General features: G+C 31.8%; 1 protein-coding gene across 1 annotated transcript in view; it reads left to right on the top strand.

Moving 5' to 3' along the window:
- The first annotated feature begins 383 nt into the window (after positions 1-383).
- LOC129233811 (FHF complex subunit HOOK interacting protein 1B-like) overlaps positions 384-17,392 on the top strand; it is a 37,197-nt gene continuing 20,188 nt past the window's right edge. Inside the window, exons 1-7 of the mRNA XM_054867786.1 lie at positions 384-415; positions 3,915-4,143; positions 5,550-5,814; positions 6,476-6,705; positions 8,344-8,494; positions 12,965-13,123; positions 14,715-14,801. Coding sequence (XP_054723761.1) covers positions 4,004-4,143; positions 5,550-5,814; positions 6,476-6,705; positions 8,344-8,494; positions 12,965-13,123; positions 14,715-14,801 — 1,032 coding nt within the window. The 5' untranslated portion in view covers positions 384-415; positions 3,915-4,003. The remainder of the gene's footprint in view (positions 416-3,914; positions 4,144-5,549; positions 5,815-6,475; positions 6,706-8,343; positions 8,495-12,964; positions 13,124-14,714; positions 14,802-17,392) is intronic.

The following is a 17,392-nucleotide window of genomic DNA, read 5'->3' as shown; positions in this document are numbered from 1 at the left end:
AATGTTACGAATACAATAGGAACTACTGAAAAAGCTAATAAAACATAATCCAGGTATCAGGTGTCAACATTAAACTGCAGAAGTTGACATTGAAAGACACTATGAGATTTTCATCTATTAAAATTGCTTGATTTTAAGCATACACAAACCTCTCCTAACACAATCGGATACAAACCGACACCATGTTTACTCTCGACCACCTGTGGCGGAATAAATATTGCACATTATTGAAAAAATAACTCAAGTTTTTAATATCAATTATACTTATGTATACTGCATTATTAGTGAAAGCAATAAAAAGTGCCAAGTTAGTGCTAACGACAATATAGTATCAACAAATAAAACAATAATCTAGTATATTGAATTCCCTCTTCGTCGAGAGTAGATTACTCATGGCGACCAATTTAGGGTTCAGGTTAGTAGGTGTTTTTATTTACTTTTTGGACGTTTCAATTAACTCTTGAAATATTGCTTTAACAGCTGCAATACGAAGTTGTAACCGATGTTTTTTTTTACATAAAATGTATTTAAATATTATATTTTAATAGCTGCATTTATTTCATACGTCCTCCCACCTTTAGTTGTATTTGTTAAAGGTCTAAAATGTTCAGGTGTTAATTGTTTACTATTTGATGTGTACGGTATTTTTCTTTAATATTTCCCAAAATTCGATATTCTTATTCAGAAGATTGATAAATTTTGGCCTATTAATGTTTCAATCCAATTGCAGTTAAAATTTTCTTTAAAACATAAATTTATTTAATGAAACATAATACCATATTAGTGTTTTTCACTCTTGATCCAAAATTACTGAAATTTACTTTGAAATAACTAGTTTTTGGTGCCAATTTTCTAGCAGTTCGTAAATCTTTTGATGCTCCTTGCAGGAATTATAACCTACCCCCTTCAATACTTGCATTCCGCCGTGTTCATCAATTATAAACATAATTTTTAAAAAATCATCTTTTTTTTTTGCATGTTAAACTACAATATTCATGTTGATGATTTTTGGAACTTTGAAAATGCTGTAACGTTTGCAAGTTTTTTTAAAAATAAGTTTTGTACTTTTATAGTGTTCTTTTTATGAAATGTGTTTCTGTTTATATACATCATGTCATACAATCCGTCCTTGTGTCAACTGATTTAATAAAAATTGATTTATTTTTAAGCAAATGCCAGCATCTGCAAGTTGAAATAAATAAAATAGGTCACAGTCAAAAAAGCAGAGTAAAACCTTTTTTGTTGCATGGCCAATTTTATACTATTTTGTCCAAATTTAAAGTCTGCAACACAAGAATGGATGCAAGGAAGGGTGGTTGCCCCCCTTGAGAGACTCTGCAAAGGCAATTTTTCCAAATTAGAAGCTTTAAAACCAAGGCCCTTTTTGATGACATTAAGGAAAGGAATGGGATTCAAATCTCCTTGCTGGAAACTTTTTAGAATTGAAGTTTCAAACGGGAATTTTAGATGATTTTCAGCGGTGTTAGGAGGAGGCGTTTAAAGGTCCTCACTGGGACGTTTCTTAAAATTTAAGTCTTAAAAATGTGACTGCAGATATCTTTAGGTAGAGTTCGGGGGGAGGAATGGGCCCTGTAACTTTTCTCCGATAGTTTCGCGAAACTGAAGTCTCAAAAAACGCAATTTTAGACGGCCTTTGAGAATGTTAGGAGCAGGGAGTTTCGAAACATTCCCCCTGAATTATCACGAAATTGAAGTTCTGAAATGTAATTTTAGAATGCCTCTTTCAACAGAAAAGAAAAGGAAGAGGTTTGAAGACCTCTTTGGTAAAATCTCTATATTTTAGTAGTTTTATATAAAAATGCTATCTCAGCCTCCCCCCCCCTCCCCCCATCCGAAGCATGCATAATTGTATACTTTGTAAAAGATAAGTTAAAAAACCAACCGCCCCTCCTTGAAATATTTCTAGATCTGTCCTTGCTGCAACATGACACTTTTTTTTGCCATGTAACTATTTAATTAACAGTTTGATCAGCACAAAACTTGATTTTGAGTTAGTCATACTGACATACAAACTGAAATGTGCTAATTAAACGGAAAGTTAAGTAGTTATGGCAAAAAAAAAAACATGTTGCAGACTCGATATTTGGACAAAATACTCTGCAATAGCTTGCATGGAATGTTTGCCCACCTCTCCAGTTATCAAAGTATGAAGTTTTAAAATCAGCCAAATTTTAAAGAAAAGTCTCCAAATTTAAAGATTTAGCTAGAAATGGCAGGCACTACATGACTTCACCTTCTGCATACGGCACATCCTCCTTCTACAGAGGGACCGTGAAAGACTGAAAGATGTCCTCTGTTTCTCACCAAAACTCCCTGCGTTTTGCAACTTTTCTTAAAAAAAATTTCCACTTTAAAACCTTGTAGTTGAAGTTGAATAGCAAGGAAAAATAATTTATACATCTAGGGGTAGGAATTGTCATAAAATACCTAAAATTTAAAAGTTGTCCTAAAATTCCTAAAATTTGAAGCTTTCTCCTAAAATTCCTAAAGTGTTCATTATTTTATTCCATACTTGCTCAGAAAAAAAATTCAACCTAAAAATAAAACTTTTCATGGTAATATGCCTATATTTTAGGATAAAATGAACTTGCTAGACCCTAAAAATTTTTCAATAGTACTGCTGCCTTTTTTCTGGAGAAGAGCAGAGGGGGGGGGGGGAGGGGTTGAACCTTAACATATACTCAATATAAAGCTGTTAGAAATAGAACTGCTCATTATATTTTTTGATGAAATAAAATTTATAAGAAGTAGCAAAGCGAACCAACATGCTCCATCTCCACTTAGATCGTGGTGCATGTTTAATCTTGAAGATTTTTTTATTTGTTGTTGCTAGGGTTGGTTAAACTTTTATAGAAAATACTTAATTTGAACACTTTTTTTTTGTCTCTTTAAAGGATTTTTAACAAAGGAAGAATAAAAGTTCCATTAAAATGAGAAATATTCCTCTAAATAATTGAAGCCATTCCAAATTAAATAATCTGCCAAATAAAAAAAAACAAGCTTTGAAATAACTTGCAAAATCTTATTAAAATAATTTGCAAAATCATTTTTAAATGCTCCATTAGCACGTAAAATAATCAGCTAAATAGATGCATCAAGTCAAAGATAAATGTTTAAAGTTCCACTTAAATGCAAAATTAAAAAAAAAAGAAGCAAACATGGGAACAATGTAACAGTAACTTTCCAATTTTTGCCAAGAAAGTAAGCTTATCCCCAATCCAAGTGGTATATCCAATAGAGATAAGACGAGCTCAGCCCGGGCCCGAAGCAGGCTCAAGTGCAGATATTCAATCGCCAATCTCCATACAAATTCAAAGCAAATAAACATTTTCCTACTTTGAGAAAATGAAAGGAACATTTAAATCAGTTCAATCGATGTCAAATTTACCCCTCCCCCCCCAAAAAAAAAACCAAATAAATAAATTAATTAATGCTTATTTAGTATTTTTTTGCGATTACTATTGCAATATGTCCTACAGTAATGCATTTGAAGTGGAGCATTTTAAGAAAATTTAGAAACTTCTCTCTATTAATGAAGAACATTTGACGTAACATTTTTCATTAACAGAGAGATCATGTCAGACTGTAGAAGGCTTGGTTTTTGATACAAGAAAGTTTCCTTCGGGCTCGGGCGGGCTCGGATTTTGGTCCGAGACAATATCACTCGGGCTCGGTTACAAATTTTCGGGCTCGGGTGGGTTCGGGCTCTCAAAAATGAGCCCGAACTCATCTCTAATATCCAAATGGAAAAGTGCTAATATTTGTAACATAGGTAGTTTAAAGATCAGTAAAAGATTATTTTTCTCATATCAGCGCTTTTTGGGTAACAAAGATTTTAAATTTAATGTGCCTATCTTCTTTAAAAAAAGATAAACTTTATTTATTTATTTAAGGTGGTCATGCATCAGTTATCTATGCTTCTTTTGACAATGAAAACACAGAACAAGGCGATACGCTGATGTAAATTGGACCTTGAAACAGGATGAGTTGGATGTTCAAAAGAGACAGCCCTCTTCGCTCCAGTCTGAGGAGGAAGTATTCTTTTAAGTTGCCTGAGGGGGCTGGCTTAGAAGTATTTCAAACTCATTGGCAGCAAGCGTATAGTGTGATAGAAAAAAATGGGTTTGTATTTTATTTTTATGTTACAGAACATGTGATTCAATTTATTAAATTAAACAAAGGTGGAAAATCAGCACCAGTTTCCAATGTCTGATATATCTTAATACAAAAAGGCAAAATTAGGTTTTATTGTCCAAAAACATTGATACTAAGAAAATAAATGGTTGAAAAACTTTTATCTTGGAATTAAGTCCCTGATATTCCTCCGTGTCAAATCAACGCACTGATTTTACCTCACCCACCCAGATTTTGATAAAATTTGGTACAGCAGTAGTGTTTATAAGGGTATAGAAAAATGTAAATTATTTTTGAAAAATACGAAGCCGTTTTGAAGAAAAGTACCAAACATGGGTCAAACCACATGACTCAATTTTCATAATGACGTAGAATATTTTCTAATTAAGATAGAGGCTGAAGCAGGTGCCATTTGACAGCCTTTTTACTGAAGTTTTCAATGATATGCAACATGATTAGGTCTGAAAATAATATATTTTCACTAAATTTAAATTATAATTTTAAATCCTCAAAATGTGGCACCTTAATATTCTTCAAAATGTTTTTGGAAAATTGTTATATCTAAAGCACTATCATAACATAATACAGCATGTTTTAAGTAGAGAAAGACATTTATTCAAGACATGAAATTAATTCTATTTGAGTTGGATAGTGTCAAGTAATTGATTGCAAGAGTGTTTCCTTGTTTGGAGCTCTGTGTGATTGTGGGGGAAGGGTGGTATTTCATTTAATAATAGTTTTCTGAAATTAAGTGTTTTTTTCATTTGTCATATTGTTTTGATAAATTAGGGTGAAGTTTGAAAGTAGAATTACTCTATGTTGTTAAGCTACTTGTATTAATTAATCAAATTCTCAATCACCAGGTATCTTCATATTTTTGTGCCTGATGCATTGCAAGCTACGAGTTCCACTCTGATCTGCTAGTATGCAAGGTTTGGGCTTAAGTCCAGCAAATTTAATTTGAATAGAATACATTGCTAGTAAACGATTTATTGATTGTTGATTGAATTTCGGCTACAAAGGTTCAATACGCAAATTTTAAAATTAAATATATATTTCTCTTATGATTTATCATAAGGTAGAATTTTGAATTTAAAGGACAATATCTTATATAATAACAATTGTAAAATTCGCAACATAAATTGTTTCAGTCAAAATCAGAGCTCATGATTCGGCCTGGCTGAAGCTTTGTTCCATCTCTAATTACTACTAATAAAAAAGTTGCTGCTAAACTATAACCGCCTCTGGCAATTAACTAAAAATTTGAGTTTTCAGGTCCATTTTATGCACTACAACAGATTTTTTTATGTATCAAAAATGGTATATGCTTTTAATTACCTTTTTTAATCGATTTTTTCTTGAAATCTATTTTTTATAATTTTCTTCTTTTTAAGATCTTGGCAACAGTGTTCCATAACGAATGATGATGTGAGCAGCGTCATTCACCATCTGGAAAAAATGATAACCCTTCTTTTAGAAGAAGCACAACACTCTAATGTTTGTATTAAGAACGGAAATCCTCAAACTGAACCTGAACCCACTGGTCCTTTACTCAACTATTTATTAAAAGAAGGATGTTTGGATAAATTGTTGTCATGGTCTATGCGAAGTGGAGAATATGTAGATATTTTAAAGCAAGAGCAACTCAAATTTTATGAGGTAAATCATAGAATTTCTGAATGACTTTGTTTATAATCAGAATTTAACCATAATGATAGGAACTAATACTAAATTTAAAATTAAAAAAAAAATACTTTGATTGCCGGCCCCATATTAAGATGGACATGCTAGTTGCAAAAGAGTTAATTTATCCCCGAATCCTTAAGAGCAAGGGTGCCTATATGGGGGGGGGGGGGGGAGGCTCAAGCTACCCCCCACCTAGAATTGAGAACTTCCTTGCTTTTAGTACTTTTTTCTTTGCAAAAATGTAAAAACCATTTCTTTTCCAACCATTGATGAATACTTTATTAAAAATGTCAAATTTTAATGTCTCTAATCTGTACTGAAATCGGTTTCCATGCGGAAAATATCTGAACCCCCCCCCCCTCTTAAAATTTTGTGTATGGGCGCCCATGCTTAAGAGAATGATTAACAATCGTTTTAAAAGCCTTTCCAGTTTTTTTTTTATAATGTTGCTTATTCATAAAGTATAATTATGCCAAATATACTTGGAAGATTTATTTTTAAAATTAAATATTTTTTGTGACATAAGATACTTCATTGGTGTGTTTGAAATAATTAGCAGTCTGAGTATTAGTATTTAGTATGATATGAACATCCTTTTAATTTAAGATCATTATTTCTTGATTTGGTTTTGCAGATCTTAGTCACCAACTGTCATCAAGACCTCTTGTTCCACAAACCAATTGTTCGTCCCCTTCTGCGACTGCTGGTCTCATGTGGTGAATGTGCTCATATTGACGTTGAGAAAAGGCTCATCATATTGTTAAACACTTTGTGTGTCTGTCTTACGCAGTTTCCTGACCTGTTGCAAGTATTTTTTGGAGCAAGCTCTGACCATGGATCTACAAGGTCAGAAAAACGAGACATGTATGTTGGCTGCATGGGTTTGTTTTATTTCGTTATTCCCCTTTATTAGTTCATTATTTTGGTTTGAAAAAGTTTTCCTATAGTGACCATGAAATTAGTTTCTGGAACATTGAATGTTTTTCTTTCAAAAACTGCTGTTTAATATTTAGCATGTATAGTTACTTACTGTTCATGTTGCATTTTACTTGCATGTTTTTTAAATGAAATGGTAACTAGTATTTTGGTATTGACAATTGACTTACATTCGTATTTGCTGTACTTTGTTACCTTTTTGCTCTGCTCTTAACTGATAGAGCCTTGCATTAATCTTGAGTAGTCCTTGCATATCTTGCTTTCAACTTAAGTACTTCTGAAAGTGAATTGAAAAGCATGTGTCAAAGTAAAACTCTGCATTATTTTTATTATTATTATTGTTTTTAAATATTTGTGAAGACTAAAAATGCCCTTTGTAAAATTAATTTATTAAAATTATCAGAATCAGTAGGATGCATTTTTTTTCTTGTGGCATGTTCATTTGTGATGCCTCTCAGTTCAGTGTAGTGAAACTTCGATTTTTATAAAGTTATTCTTGTTATCTTGGTACAGTTTCTTACGCATCTCACCCTGATTTCTCCCCCCCCCCCCCCTTCCCTAACTTTATTGATAGAAATGATTCTTTAAGAGAATCAATATTGCATTGCTTAAAATTTGTTCTTCTATGCAGTTATGATTTTTGAATTTAAGTTAAATTTTTTAAATTAGGGATTGATAAAAATATAAAAATAAGCTACAGTAAAACTCCAATTATCAAATCAGTTGGGACCAGTCCCATTTCGATAGTCAAAAATTTGAATAACTGGATTTTTTCCAAATATATGTCTAATTTAATTACTCGGGTGTTTTGATCCGGAAGTTCTGGAAATATTGGGTTGCTGTTCCTGAAAATTTTGGGCTGATAACACATTCTAAATCATTAAAAAAGTAAAATAAAAAGACTTTTGAAAGTTTTTTTTTTCCAATGATTTTTGTATGCATATTTGAAGAGTTTTTACTGGAAGTGGATTGGAGGGGGGGGGGGGGGGGGGTCAAGCTTCATCATAGTTTCAGAAAATTTCACTGTCTTCAGAAAATTTTACTTGAATCCACTATGACCCCTGTATCTTGAAAATCGATTAAAGTGAAAGAACAATATATTAATTAAATGAAAGGTAACACATGTTAAGCATACTTACAGATTCTGTGCATTATTACAGTATGTACATACCATACTTTCATTTTTTCCTCAACAATATTGTTAATTAGAAGTAAGTTATCACCTTTTGTAAACCTGGGCTAAAGCAGAACTATGTGCGAAAATATTTAGTCGTGATGTAGGATGTCATAATCAGGTTGTCAATATTTTTGTATCTAATATTTATTTTTAAGAGGGTAATTTCAGCAAAGTTTAAATGGTTTTTGTATCACAAGGTATCAAGAATTTTGTTCAGAAATAATTATGAATCATATTGTTGTAAAAAGTGTTACAGATATTTTTAAGGTTTTTATATTTTACTTGTCTGTATATTTTACTATGTTGTAATTTTCATATCTCATTAACTGTTCATGAATGACTGAAATTCTGTTTATTAATCTAACTTTTGAAAAATGAAACTCTTTTAGGTTTCTCATATTTTCACTTTTGATTCCTTTTGTTCATCGAGAAGGTGCAATTGGTCAACAAGCTAGAGATGCTTTATTGTTATGCATGGCATTATCTCGGAGAAATGAGAGCATTGGTGTCTATATTGCGGAACATTCCAACTTTTGTCCAGTAAGATATATATTTTTTTTTTTGTTTGTGAAAATTTTTACCTTTCATTTAAGGTGTTAGAGCAGCAGACATTTTTCAGCTAAAAAGTACTTTCATACTTGTTAGAAATGCATGCAAGTATTTTGTTCCATAGAAGTATGATAAATAACACCAGCTGATTTAGACACCTGACAGTGTGTCGGATGTTCATAAATCAGGAATGTCTAAAAACTGGCGACGCATCTGCCTATGTGTAACTTACACGAACCATTTCATACTACTTTCAATCCCCTCATTTCACAAAAACTATTAGATCTACATTCTTGAAATTTTCTATCTCTAATAGAGCTGCATAGAAGACCTATAATCCTAAATTTCATGAACTCCTATAGTAATAGAATTATTAATGTCTAAAAGTTGTTTTTTTTTTTACACTGACTGGCTTTCATCAAAATGTTTACTCATTTCTAAGTACCTCACATGCTTGAAATTTGGCACAAAGATAGATTTTCATGCATATGTAAAGGAAAAAATCTGAAAAGTCAGAAAACTACATTAATATTGCAAAAAACTACGCTGTTTTTTATGAGCATTACGGTGCAATCACTTCACGGCACATTTTCAAAATGTTTCGCCAAATAAATCAAAACAACAAAGCACCACTTTTCAAACGTTGCCAATACAAGATTGTTGAAGTTAAAATAAAGTGCTTAACTTTTATACAGAATCGGGCTTTAAACAATACTGAAAGTTTTACTGAAATGAAAAATGATCCATCAAATAATTTAATGCACCTTCTACAGCTTGAATTCACTATCTTGTGGTGGTTTAAGAATTCAACAAAAGAGTTAAAACATTCAACTCCTTCTTTGAGGTAAAAGGTAGGCTTCAGACATTGGTAGTGATGTGGATCGGGTAAATACCCAGCGGGTAGATAAATATTTTTTGGGTATTTATCCGGGCATTTACCCAAGGCCTGGGTAAACACCCAAAAACAGGGTATTTTACAAAAAGATGCAAAAAGTAAATGGGATTTTTTTGTTAAATCTAAATATGAAATAATTGGTAAAACTGATACATACATATGTATTACACAGTTTATAATATTTTTTGTTGAAAGACTTGATGAAATTATGAAAGAAACATATTGTGAACCGAAGAATCTTTCTTTACAATGTCATAATTGGAGAAGTATAAGCTAGTCAATGATGAACTTCAGGATTTCAAAGTCACAATCTAGATTAGTCATATCCAAAATGGGGGGAAAAAAAAAGAAGAAGCATGAGGGATGTTTGGAAGGATAATCTGAGAAGTTATTAAGACTATGATGTTATTTATTTTATTGCTGTTTAAGTGATAATGTGGCAAATATAGAAACCATTTTCACATTTATAAGCACAAAAAAATTCGCAATGAAATCACTTCAAAGTTTTCTGTGGCATACAATTGAAATTGTGAAAACGATAAAACGAAGCCGTGTATTACAAGCAATGTTCGTCAAAATTCAAAATCAAGAGGTGGCGATATCTGCTCCTTCTTTAAAACTTCCAGTGAAAAACTAGATGAGGCAGTTATTTGTACTGTTTCCAAAGTTTAAAAGCTAACAAATTTGTACTTCAAACTCTAGCAGTCAGTGAATACCAGTTGTCCAGTGAATTTAAGAAAAGGCTCCTAGATGATGAAGTATTTTGGCTTCGTATTGATAAAATGGTTCATATTTTAGAATCAATGGTGAAGTTGACTTTATCTCTGGAGTCAAATGATCCGCAAATACATTTAGTCAATGGCAGTTCAACGAATTAGAGATTATATTACTGGAACCCATGTCCCCTTTGCAAAAAAATGAAGAAAGAGAAATTTTGAATAAGTTTAAAGAAAGGAAAGAATTTGGCATTGGTCCAATTTATCTTGCTACAGATATTTTGGATCCAATGATGCAAGACGAGGATTTGAAACCACCTGATCTGCTCGATGGTTTAACGTTTATCTATCAAGTTGGGAAGCATATGAAATTAGATAGTGTTCAACTGAAGACTGAACTTGTTCATTATAGGGAAAAGACTGGGATATGGGGAAGGAAAATAGTGTGGGAAGGATTAGAAAGTATGAATCCTTTGTTATGGTGGAGAAGATTACGTGGAACCAGTATTATATAATAGAAGTGGCTTTGTGAATTTGAAGTGCTCATGTCATGCAGGGACATACAATACACACAATAATTCTTTAAATATGTGATCAAAATACAATTTTTGGGCAAAAATTTATTGTTTTGTATATGGTTGGTTATATATATACATAGTGGAATACATACAGAAAAGTATTTTAGTTGAATATAAATTTTTGAAATAAGTACCTGGGTAAATACCTATTTTGGGTATTTACCCGGGTATATACCTTGGGTATTTATCCCTAAAAATAAATACCCGGGTATTTTACATCACTAGACATTGGTGATGTAAATATAATTTCAAAGGAATAAAGAAAGAAAAAAAAAATGTATATTTTATGATCTACATTATGATGAATCCCCCGGGCAATATAGAAATTGCAGAAAAATTTTGCAAACTATGAGTCTTAGCAATTTTCCCAATTTTTGTCATCAAATTTGTGGATGCTAAAAACCTAAGAGCTAAAGGACTTCGGCCATACCGATAGTGGCCGAAACAGACGATTATTGCCCTAAATTGGCGATTGCCCCAAGTCCCCAGTCAAAGAAATATCTTCGAAACTACTAATAACAAGAAATCAGTGCACCGTAAAAGCAGGAAAAAAAGGGAGTCATATATTTGAACATGCTTTTACATTTAATTGTCTAAATTCCAACATAACCTTTGATTTAGCTTTTCAAAAATTAATGATATCCCAGCAAAGGACAAATGTGGAAAAGGAGGCAAGTTTGGTTGAAATGAGAATCGGGGTAGGTGTTGTCACTGACAAAGAGTTCAGATCTATCTAAACGGGTACCAAGTTCCATAGCAGTTCTTCATAGATGCTGGATTTTTTCTATATTCTTCAATTCATTTAGAAAACATTTTTTTTTTTTACTTTCTTTGATATTGGATTTAAAACTTGGCAAGTTACTTTATAATTGGAGTAGATAAATGTTTTGAAAACAATTAAAATTTTAATATCAAAGAAAGATAAAAAAAACAGGAAGTTTTCTAAATGAATTGAAGATCATTGGAAAATCCAACATCTATGAGGAACTACTATGGAACTTGGTACCCGTTTAGATCTGAACTCTTTTGTCCTTTACAACCAGGGCTGCGGAGTCCAAAGGAAACTGGCTGACTCTGACTCCTGGATTTTGAAACGTCCAACTCCGGCTTTATTTATTTATTTATTTCAATTCCCCCCCCCCCCTCATGAGATTACTTGAAAGTCCCACTTTAAAAAAAAGGGATTAATTTCTTTCCCTTTAATGTTTAATCGATTTTAATCAAATCGTGTGCTTTCAATTTTTTAAAGCTGTAACTTGAGAGAAAATTTCTTGAGAAAATTTCAGACTTTTATTTCATTTTTACAGAAATTTAATTGTTGCAAATTGAGTTTAAAAAAGAAAAGCTTTTCTGTCAGACTTGTACTAACTGAAAAACAGATTTCCTGCAATGGACCTGATTAATAAAATCTTCAGTTAGAGTATCCATGTAACTTATTAATACTTCAAGTGTAGTTGCTACTTTTTATGTATCATGACTTTTCTAATAAATTGGTTCTAGAAGTAATTTTTAATTTATTTTTAAAACACAATCCCCAAGGGCCACCTCTTATATTAACAAAAATCTTTTCGGAGAGAAATTTTAAATTTTGAATGTTTAAAAAAAATTCTAGATAACTGAAAGATAAAGAAGGGGAAAAACAGATAATTACACCTATCCAAGTTTTTAGCTGATCGTAAAAGCTGAATCCAGAAGGGAAATTGAAAATTCTTTCAAAAACTTAGCTTTTATAATAAAATCAATGAAAAGTATTTCATTTTTTAAGAGGTAGAAAATGGCAACAGAGACAAATTTTAAGTTATTGAGCTTTCTCTGATTGGCAACCAACAATGAACTTGCTGCATATGAAGTGTGAAAGGCTTTACTAAAAAAAGTTATAATTTCAGTTCTGTATAGTTTGGAAGTTTAAAACAAATTCAATCATATGCATAAAAATTCGTTCTTTCGATTGGTACCAGTATTTTAAATGTGCAAATAAGTTTTCAGTAAAAAAATTACTAAATAATGTTAATTTGGTGCTTAATGTTTGTATTAATTAAAATCCTACAAAGATAAAGCTATTTGAAAATCAGTTCATTTATCAGTTGAGAAGCTTATTGTATAGACTAATCAGTGGTGGTTTTTAATTTTTTGTTTTAAATTTATTTGTGCTAAGAAGCTGTGAACTTTTCTAAATATTTGCTTAAAATGTATTCTCATGAAATGTGTTCTCTCAAAAAACACAAAAACTTAAAAAATACTATGTTGTTCAATTTCATGATGTTCACCTTAGGTGTTAGCAACAGGACTCAGTGGCTTATACTCACTGCTCCCTAGAAAACTGCCCAGTGTTGCTGAAGACTGGTATCGATTTACAGCTGAAGATATAGCTGAAATTTCTGATCTTGCAATGTTTCTTAATTCTCTAGAATTCTGCAATGCAGTAATTCAGGTAATGTAAAAATATATTTTAATATATTTGTTTTAAGTATGCGATGCAAATTGTTCTATGAGTCATGAGTGCAACTGCTTAGTTAAATATTTTTTTGGATTGATATTATGTAACTAGAAACTAAAGCCTTTTGAAGTAGGCATCATTGATGTCGCCCAAAGTATCCAGTTTAAATTTTATAAAATGAATTTTTTGTTGTAGAAAGAAAGTTGTATGATTTCTGTTATAAAAGTTCAAGTCCCAAACCTTACTGTGCTTCTAATTTCTTATTCAGGTATTGGAAAAAGAAACTAAACAATTTTTAAATTTTTTTCTTGTAACAATTTTTAAATTTTTTTCTTGTAACAATTTTTTTGGTATCTTGAGCAAAGTTTCAATTTTAAGCAAAATTCAGTTCATCAGTTTTTTACAGATGAGATTGTTTCATTTCCAAAACAAGACTAAATTTTAAGCTTGGCACCTACATACAGGGTTTCAAAACATGATGCTTCAAAACTTGGTCTGAGAATACAAAATTCATCTAACATTTTTGTGCAGCAAACTAAAAGTTACTAAAACCCTTGGGCATCAGTACACTGCATCAAATCCTGTCAAATTGCTTCTTTTTCAGATCTTTCTTAAGGCAAAGGAAAGAATAAGAAAAGGCGCTAGTAGCAAGGTTGGGGCTGTAGGGGGCTTGCTACAGTGACATGCTTGCGCTCCGTTAGCTCGCATCTCCCATTAGCTCACCCTGTAGGTTGAACAGGAATGTTCAACCTACTCAGCAAAAACCAGTCTTGAAACTTTGAACAAACCCTGTGAGGCATTCAAAGCTAAAGGGGATCAAGTGGTTCATGAGATTGATCCACTTTAGCTCTGAATGTCTCTGTTAAGTAAACTCCTTTATTTTCTTAGGTTGCTTGATAAAAATTAGTGAGACAGGTGCATTTTTTATTAGTATATATTTGGAAAAACTTAACATCGGAATAACATTTCAACAGCAACGACCATTTCAAATATGGTGAAGTAATAAATGTTGCTTGAATGGTCAAGATAATCGTAATCATTGAAACACTAGAAAGTCGCCCGTCAAGGTATGACGGGTGAAAATTGCTTCTACATTTGAATGAAGCCATTGCCTGTTTGGTGATATTTTGATTGTTGAAATTGTAACTTAAACTCGAATAGGTAGCGTTCACTGTTGACCGTTTTTTCGTTTCTTCATTCCCCTGAAATGACAGTCTTACCAGTAAAACAGTTAAGTTACCCAATTGAGTTCAGCCTTGTCACAATAAAGCCTTTCCCTGCATCAAATTATCATGCCGTGAAACTTGCTGGATATTCGATATTATTTATATGAGGATGTCCAATGTTATTGATGTGTTGACAATGAGTGCTAATGGTGTCTTTAAATTACTTTAGCCAAAAACTTTGATAAAATATTTAGCGAAGGTATTACTTTAAATAAGAAAAATCTAGCTTGGATTTTTCTGACTTGACCCTAGTCAGCTGTAAAAATGAATATTTAGACACAAGAGTATATATGTAATTTGAACAGGTTTCCTGAAATTTAGTTTATTGTGTTAAAATATAATGTGGTATTTTCTTTTAGGTTGCTCATCCTCTAGTCCAAGAACAACTTATGGAATACCTTTATCAAGGTTTCCTGTTTCCAGTCTTGGGGCCTGCTTTACATCAGGTATTTTTTCTCCCACTTTATAAGACACCAAGCATAAAGATTTTTTGAAATTACTGTGTTATAAAGGTTTTGTCTCAATAAAAAGAAAAAAAAAATAAAATATTTATATTAGAAGGCAAAATTGTTTGAGTTGTATTTCTAATATTTTGATGGAGGGGGGGGGGGGGGTACAAAAATTTGTGTCAAGTGAAATCTTCTAGTTTTCCCAGAGTGAGCCATGTTTTGTTAACATTTATGAAGAGCAAAAACAACCCAAGTTATTGGTTTAAGATTAGTTAAGTTATTGGTTTTATATTTAATTCCTTTGGGCTTTTCAACTATTAATTTGTAAATGTGTGTTGCATTAATGCCAGGAGGATTTATTTGTTTTTCCGAAAAAAATACTTTAGATATAATCATGAAGCTATTATTAAGGCTTCTAAAATTGATATTCAGGAAAGGTGTTTTTAAGATTGAGCTTTTATGATGTATGAATGGAAAAATAACTTTATAATTTCAAATTAAAAGTAATTTTTAAAGAATACTAATTTCTTTCTGTAGATAAAATTGTAATTTAGATTTTCAAAGTAGAGTATTTTTCAAGGATCCCAGATTAATATTAAATTTGTAACGTCATCTGTTTTCACAATTAGTTGGGCAAAATTCCTTTTTTTGACAACAATTACCTCATTATATTCTAATGAATTGTGTTATTGTAAAGTAATATGCACCCTATTTCTCCTCTATTTTCCACTTGTTGCTGTGGCATTTGTATGGTGACATCAGGAAGCTGTAGCAGTGCCTGTAGCCAGGCTTGAAAACACTTCAAAATATTTGGTCAGTACTGCAGTTGATTTTCCTCATTGTGGCTTTGGACTTGCGGTGTTTGTCTGATCTGACATTAATCCTGTCAAATAACAAGGAACAACTCTTAGCACTCTTGTTTCACCCCTTGCCTCAGCTGCCAACCTTTGTTTATCATAAGTATGGTTTTGGGGGTTCCTTATGGCACCCTTTAGTCAAGGCTTAAACTTGTCATTAATAAATATGAAATGACTTAAGAGAGTGTTATTTATCTGTTCAGTAAAATATATTCCGTAGGGTAATTTTCCAAAAAAAAAAGAGAAAAAGTAACCAGCAGAGAAATAAAGAATTGAAATCTTAATCGTACCTTTTGAGCTTATTGCTTTTTGTTTTGATTTCATGTCTCTCGAAAAGTTCACATCATGGAAAAATTCAGCCAATATAAATGAATCTGAGAGAAAAAAAAAAACATGCGACTCCAGAAAGTGTTAAAAAAAAAGGAAAACAAATAATAAAAGGAGTTTGAAGTTTTTCTGATAAAAAAAGAACTTGTTAGAAATTCAGTGGGGAAAGGTTTGAACAATTTTTTACTTAAATAAATGGAATGTTCAAGTTATAGATTAAAAATTAATCTTTGGAAGCAGAAATTAATTAATTTTTTTGAGCGTTAGCAAAATTGAATAAATTCTATTTGCCGCAGGTGCATTTATTATTCTCTCTCTAATTGTTGAAATCTATGTTTCAAACCAAATTTAATAAAATTCAAATCAAGCAAAATATTAAAGAAAAAAAGTTTTTGAAATTTAACCTTTAAGAGCTTTAAATCCAATTTGAAGCTACATTGGTGTGCAAAAATTAAGGTGATGAACGTAAGTTAGCTTGGAAGCTAAGCAAGGCAATGAATGTACCAAAAGAACAGTCAGGAAGCCAACGCGGTACCGCATGCAGATTTATGACATGCTTTAAGATGAGATCAAAAGAATATAATGCAGGGTCGAATCAAAGCAATATTATTATGTTTCATGCAAAAAAACTTCTACATGATATTACATTTGAAAAACTATTTGGTCCTTAATTCAAATCACTATGCGATTCACCTTAGTTTAAGTGAAGTTAATTTCTTAACAATGCTGTCGGTTTTCCGGAATAAAATTAAATAAGGAAAAATGTTCATTAATAATTTGTAAGCTAGACGTAGTAATGAAAAGCAGTAAGAGGAATGAAGTTAAAAGTTATTTATTAAATTCTGTTTTTAGAATTCAAAAGTTTTGCAAGTATTTTTGCTATTAGATATGTATAAGCAAGATGAAGTGTGAAACGAATAAATACCTTTGTGCTTGAAAAGTAAAAAAATAAAACAACTTTCAAAGGGACAAATTAGCAGGAAAACTACTTACACATGTTTTGGTTACAATGAACCCCTTTTCAATGCAAAAGAAGTGAGTTTAGGGATGAAAAGACATTTGACAAAAGCAATCTGTTGCATTTCTTGCAAGGACAGATCCAGAAATTTTTCAAGGAAGGGGCGATTGATTTTTATTACCTACTTTTTACTATGTATACTGATTTCAAAATATTGATTACAAAAGTTTTTGACTTTAATTCCGAAACAGTTCGGAGATAGGGTCATCTACCCAAACCTCCCTCCTCCCAACATCAATGAAACTCCTCTAAATTTGCATTTTTTGAGCTTCATTTTCGAAATATTACCCGTGGAGTGTCCCTCAAGGGAGGGGCAATCGCCCCCATCGCTCCTCCCTTGCATCCGTCCCTGATTTCTTAGAGCAAAGCAATGTCAAGCTTTTAAA

Source organism: Uloborus diversus, unplaced genomic scaffold (assembly GCF_026930045.1).
Source record: "Uloborus diversus isolate 005 unplaced genomic scaffold, Udiv.v.3.1 scaffold_75, whole genome shotgun sequence".
Taxonomy (NCBI): Eukaryota; Metazoa; Arthropoda; class Arachnida; order Araneae; family Uloboridae; genus Uloborus; species Uloborus diversus.
The sequence above is the reverse complement of the archived record's forward strand: the minus strand, read 5'-3'. Positions and strand labels throughout refer to the sequence as shown.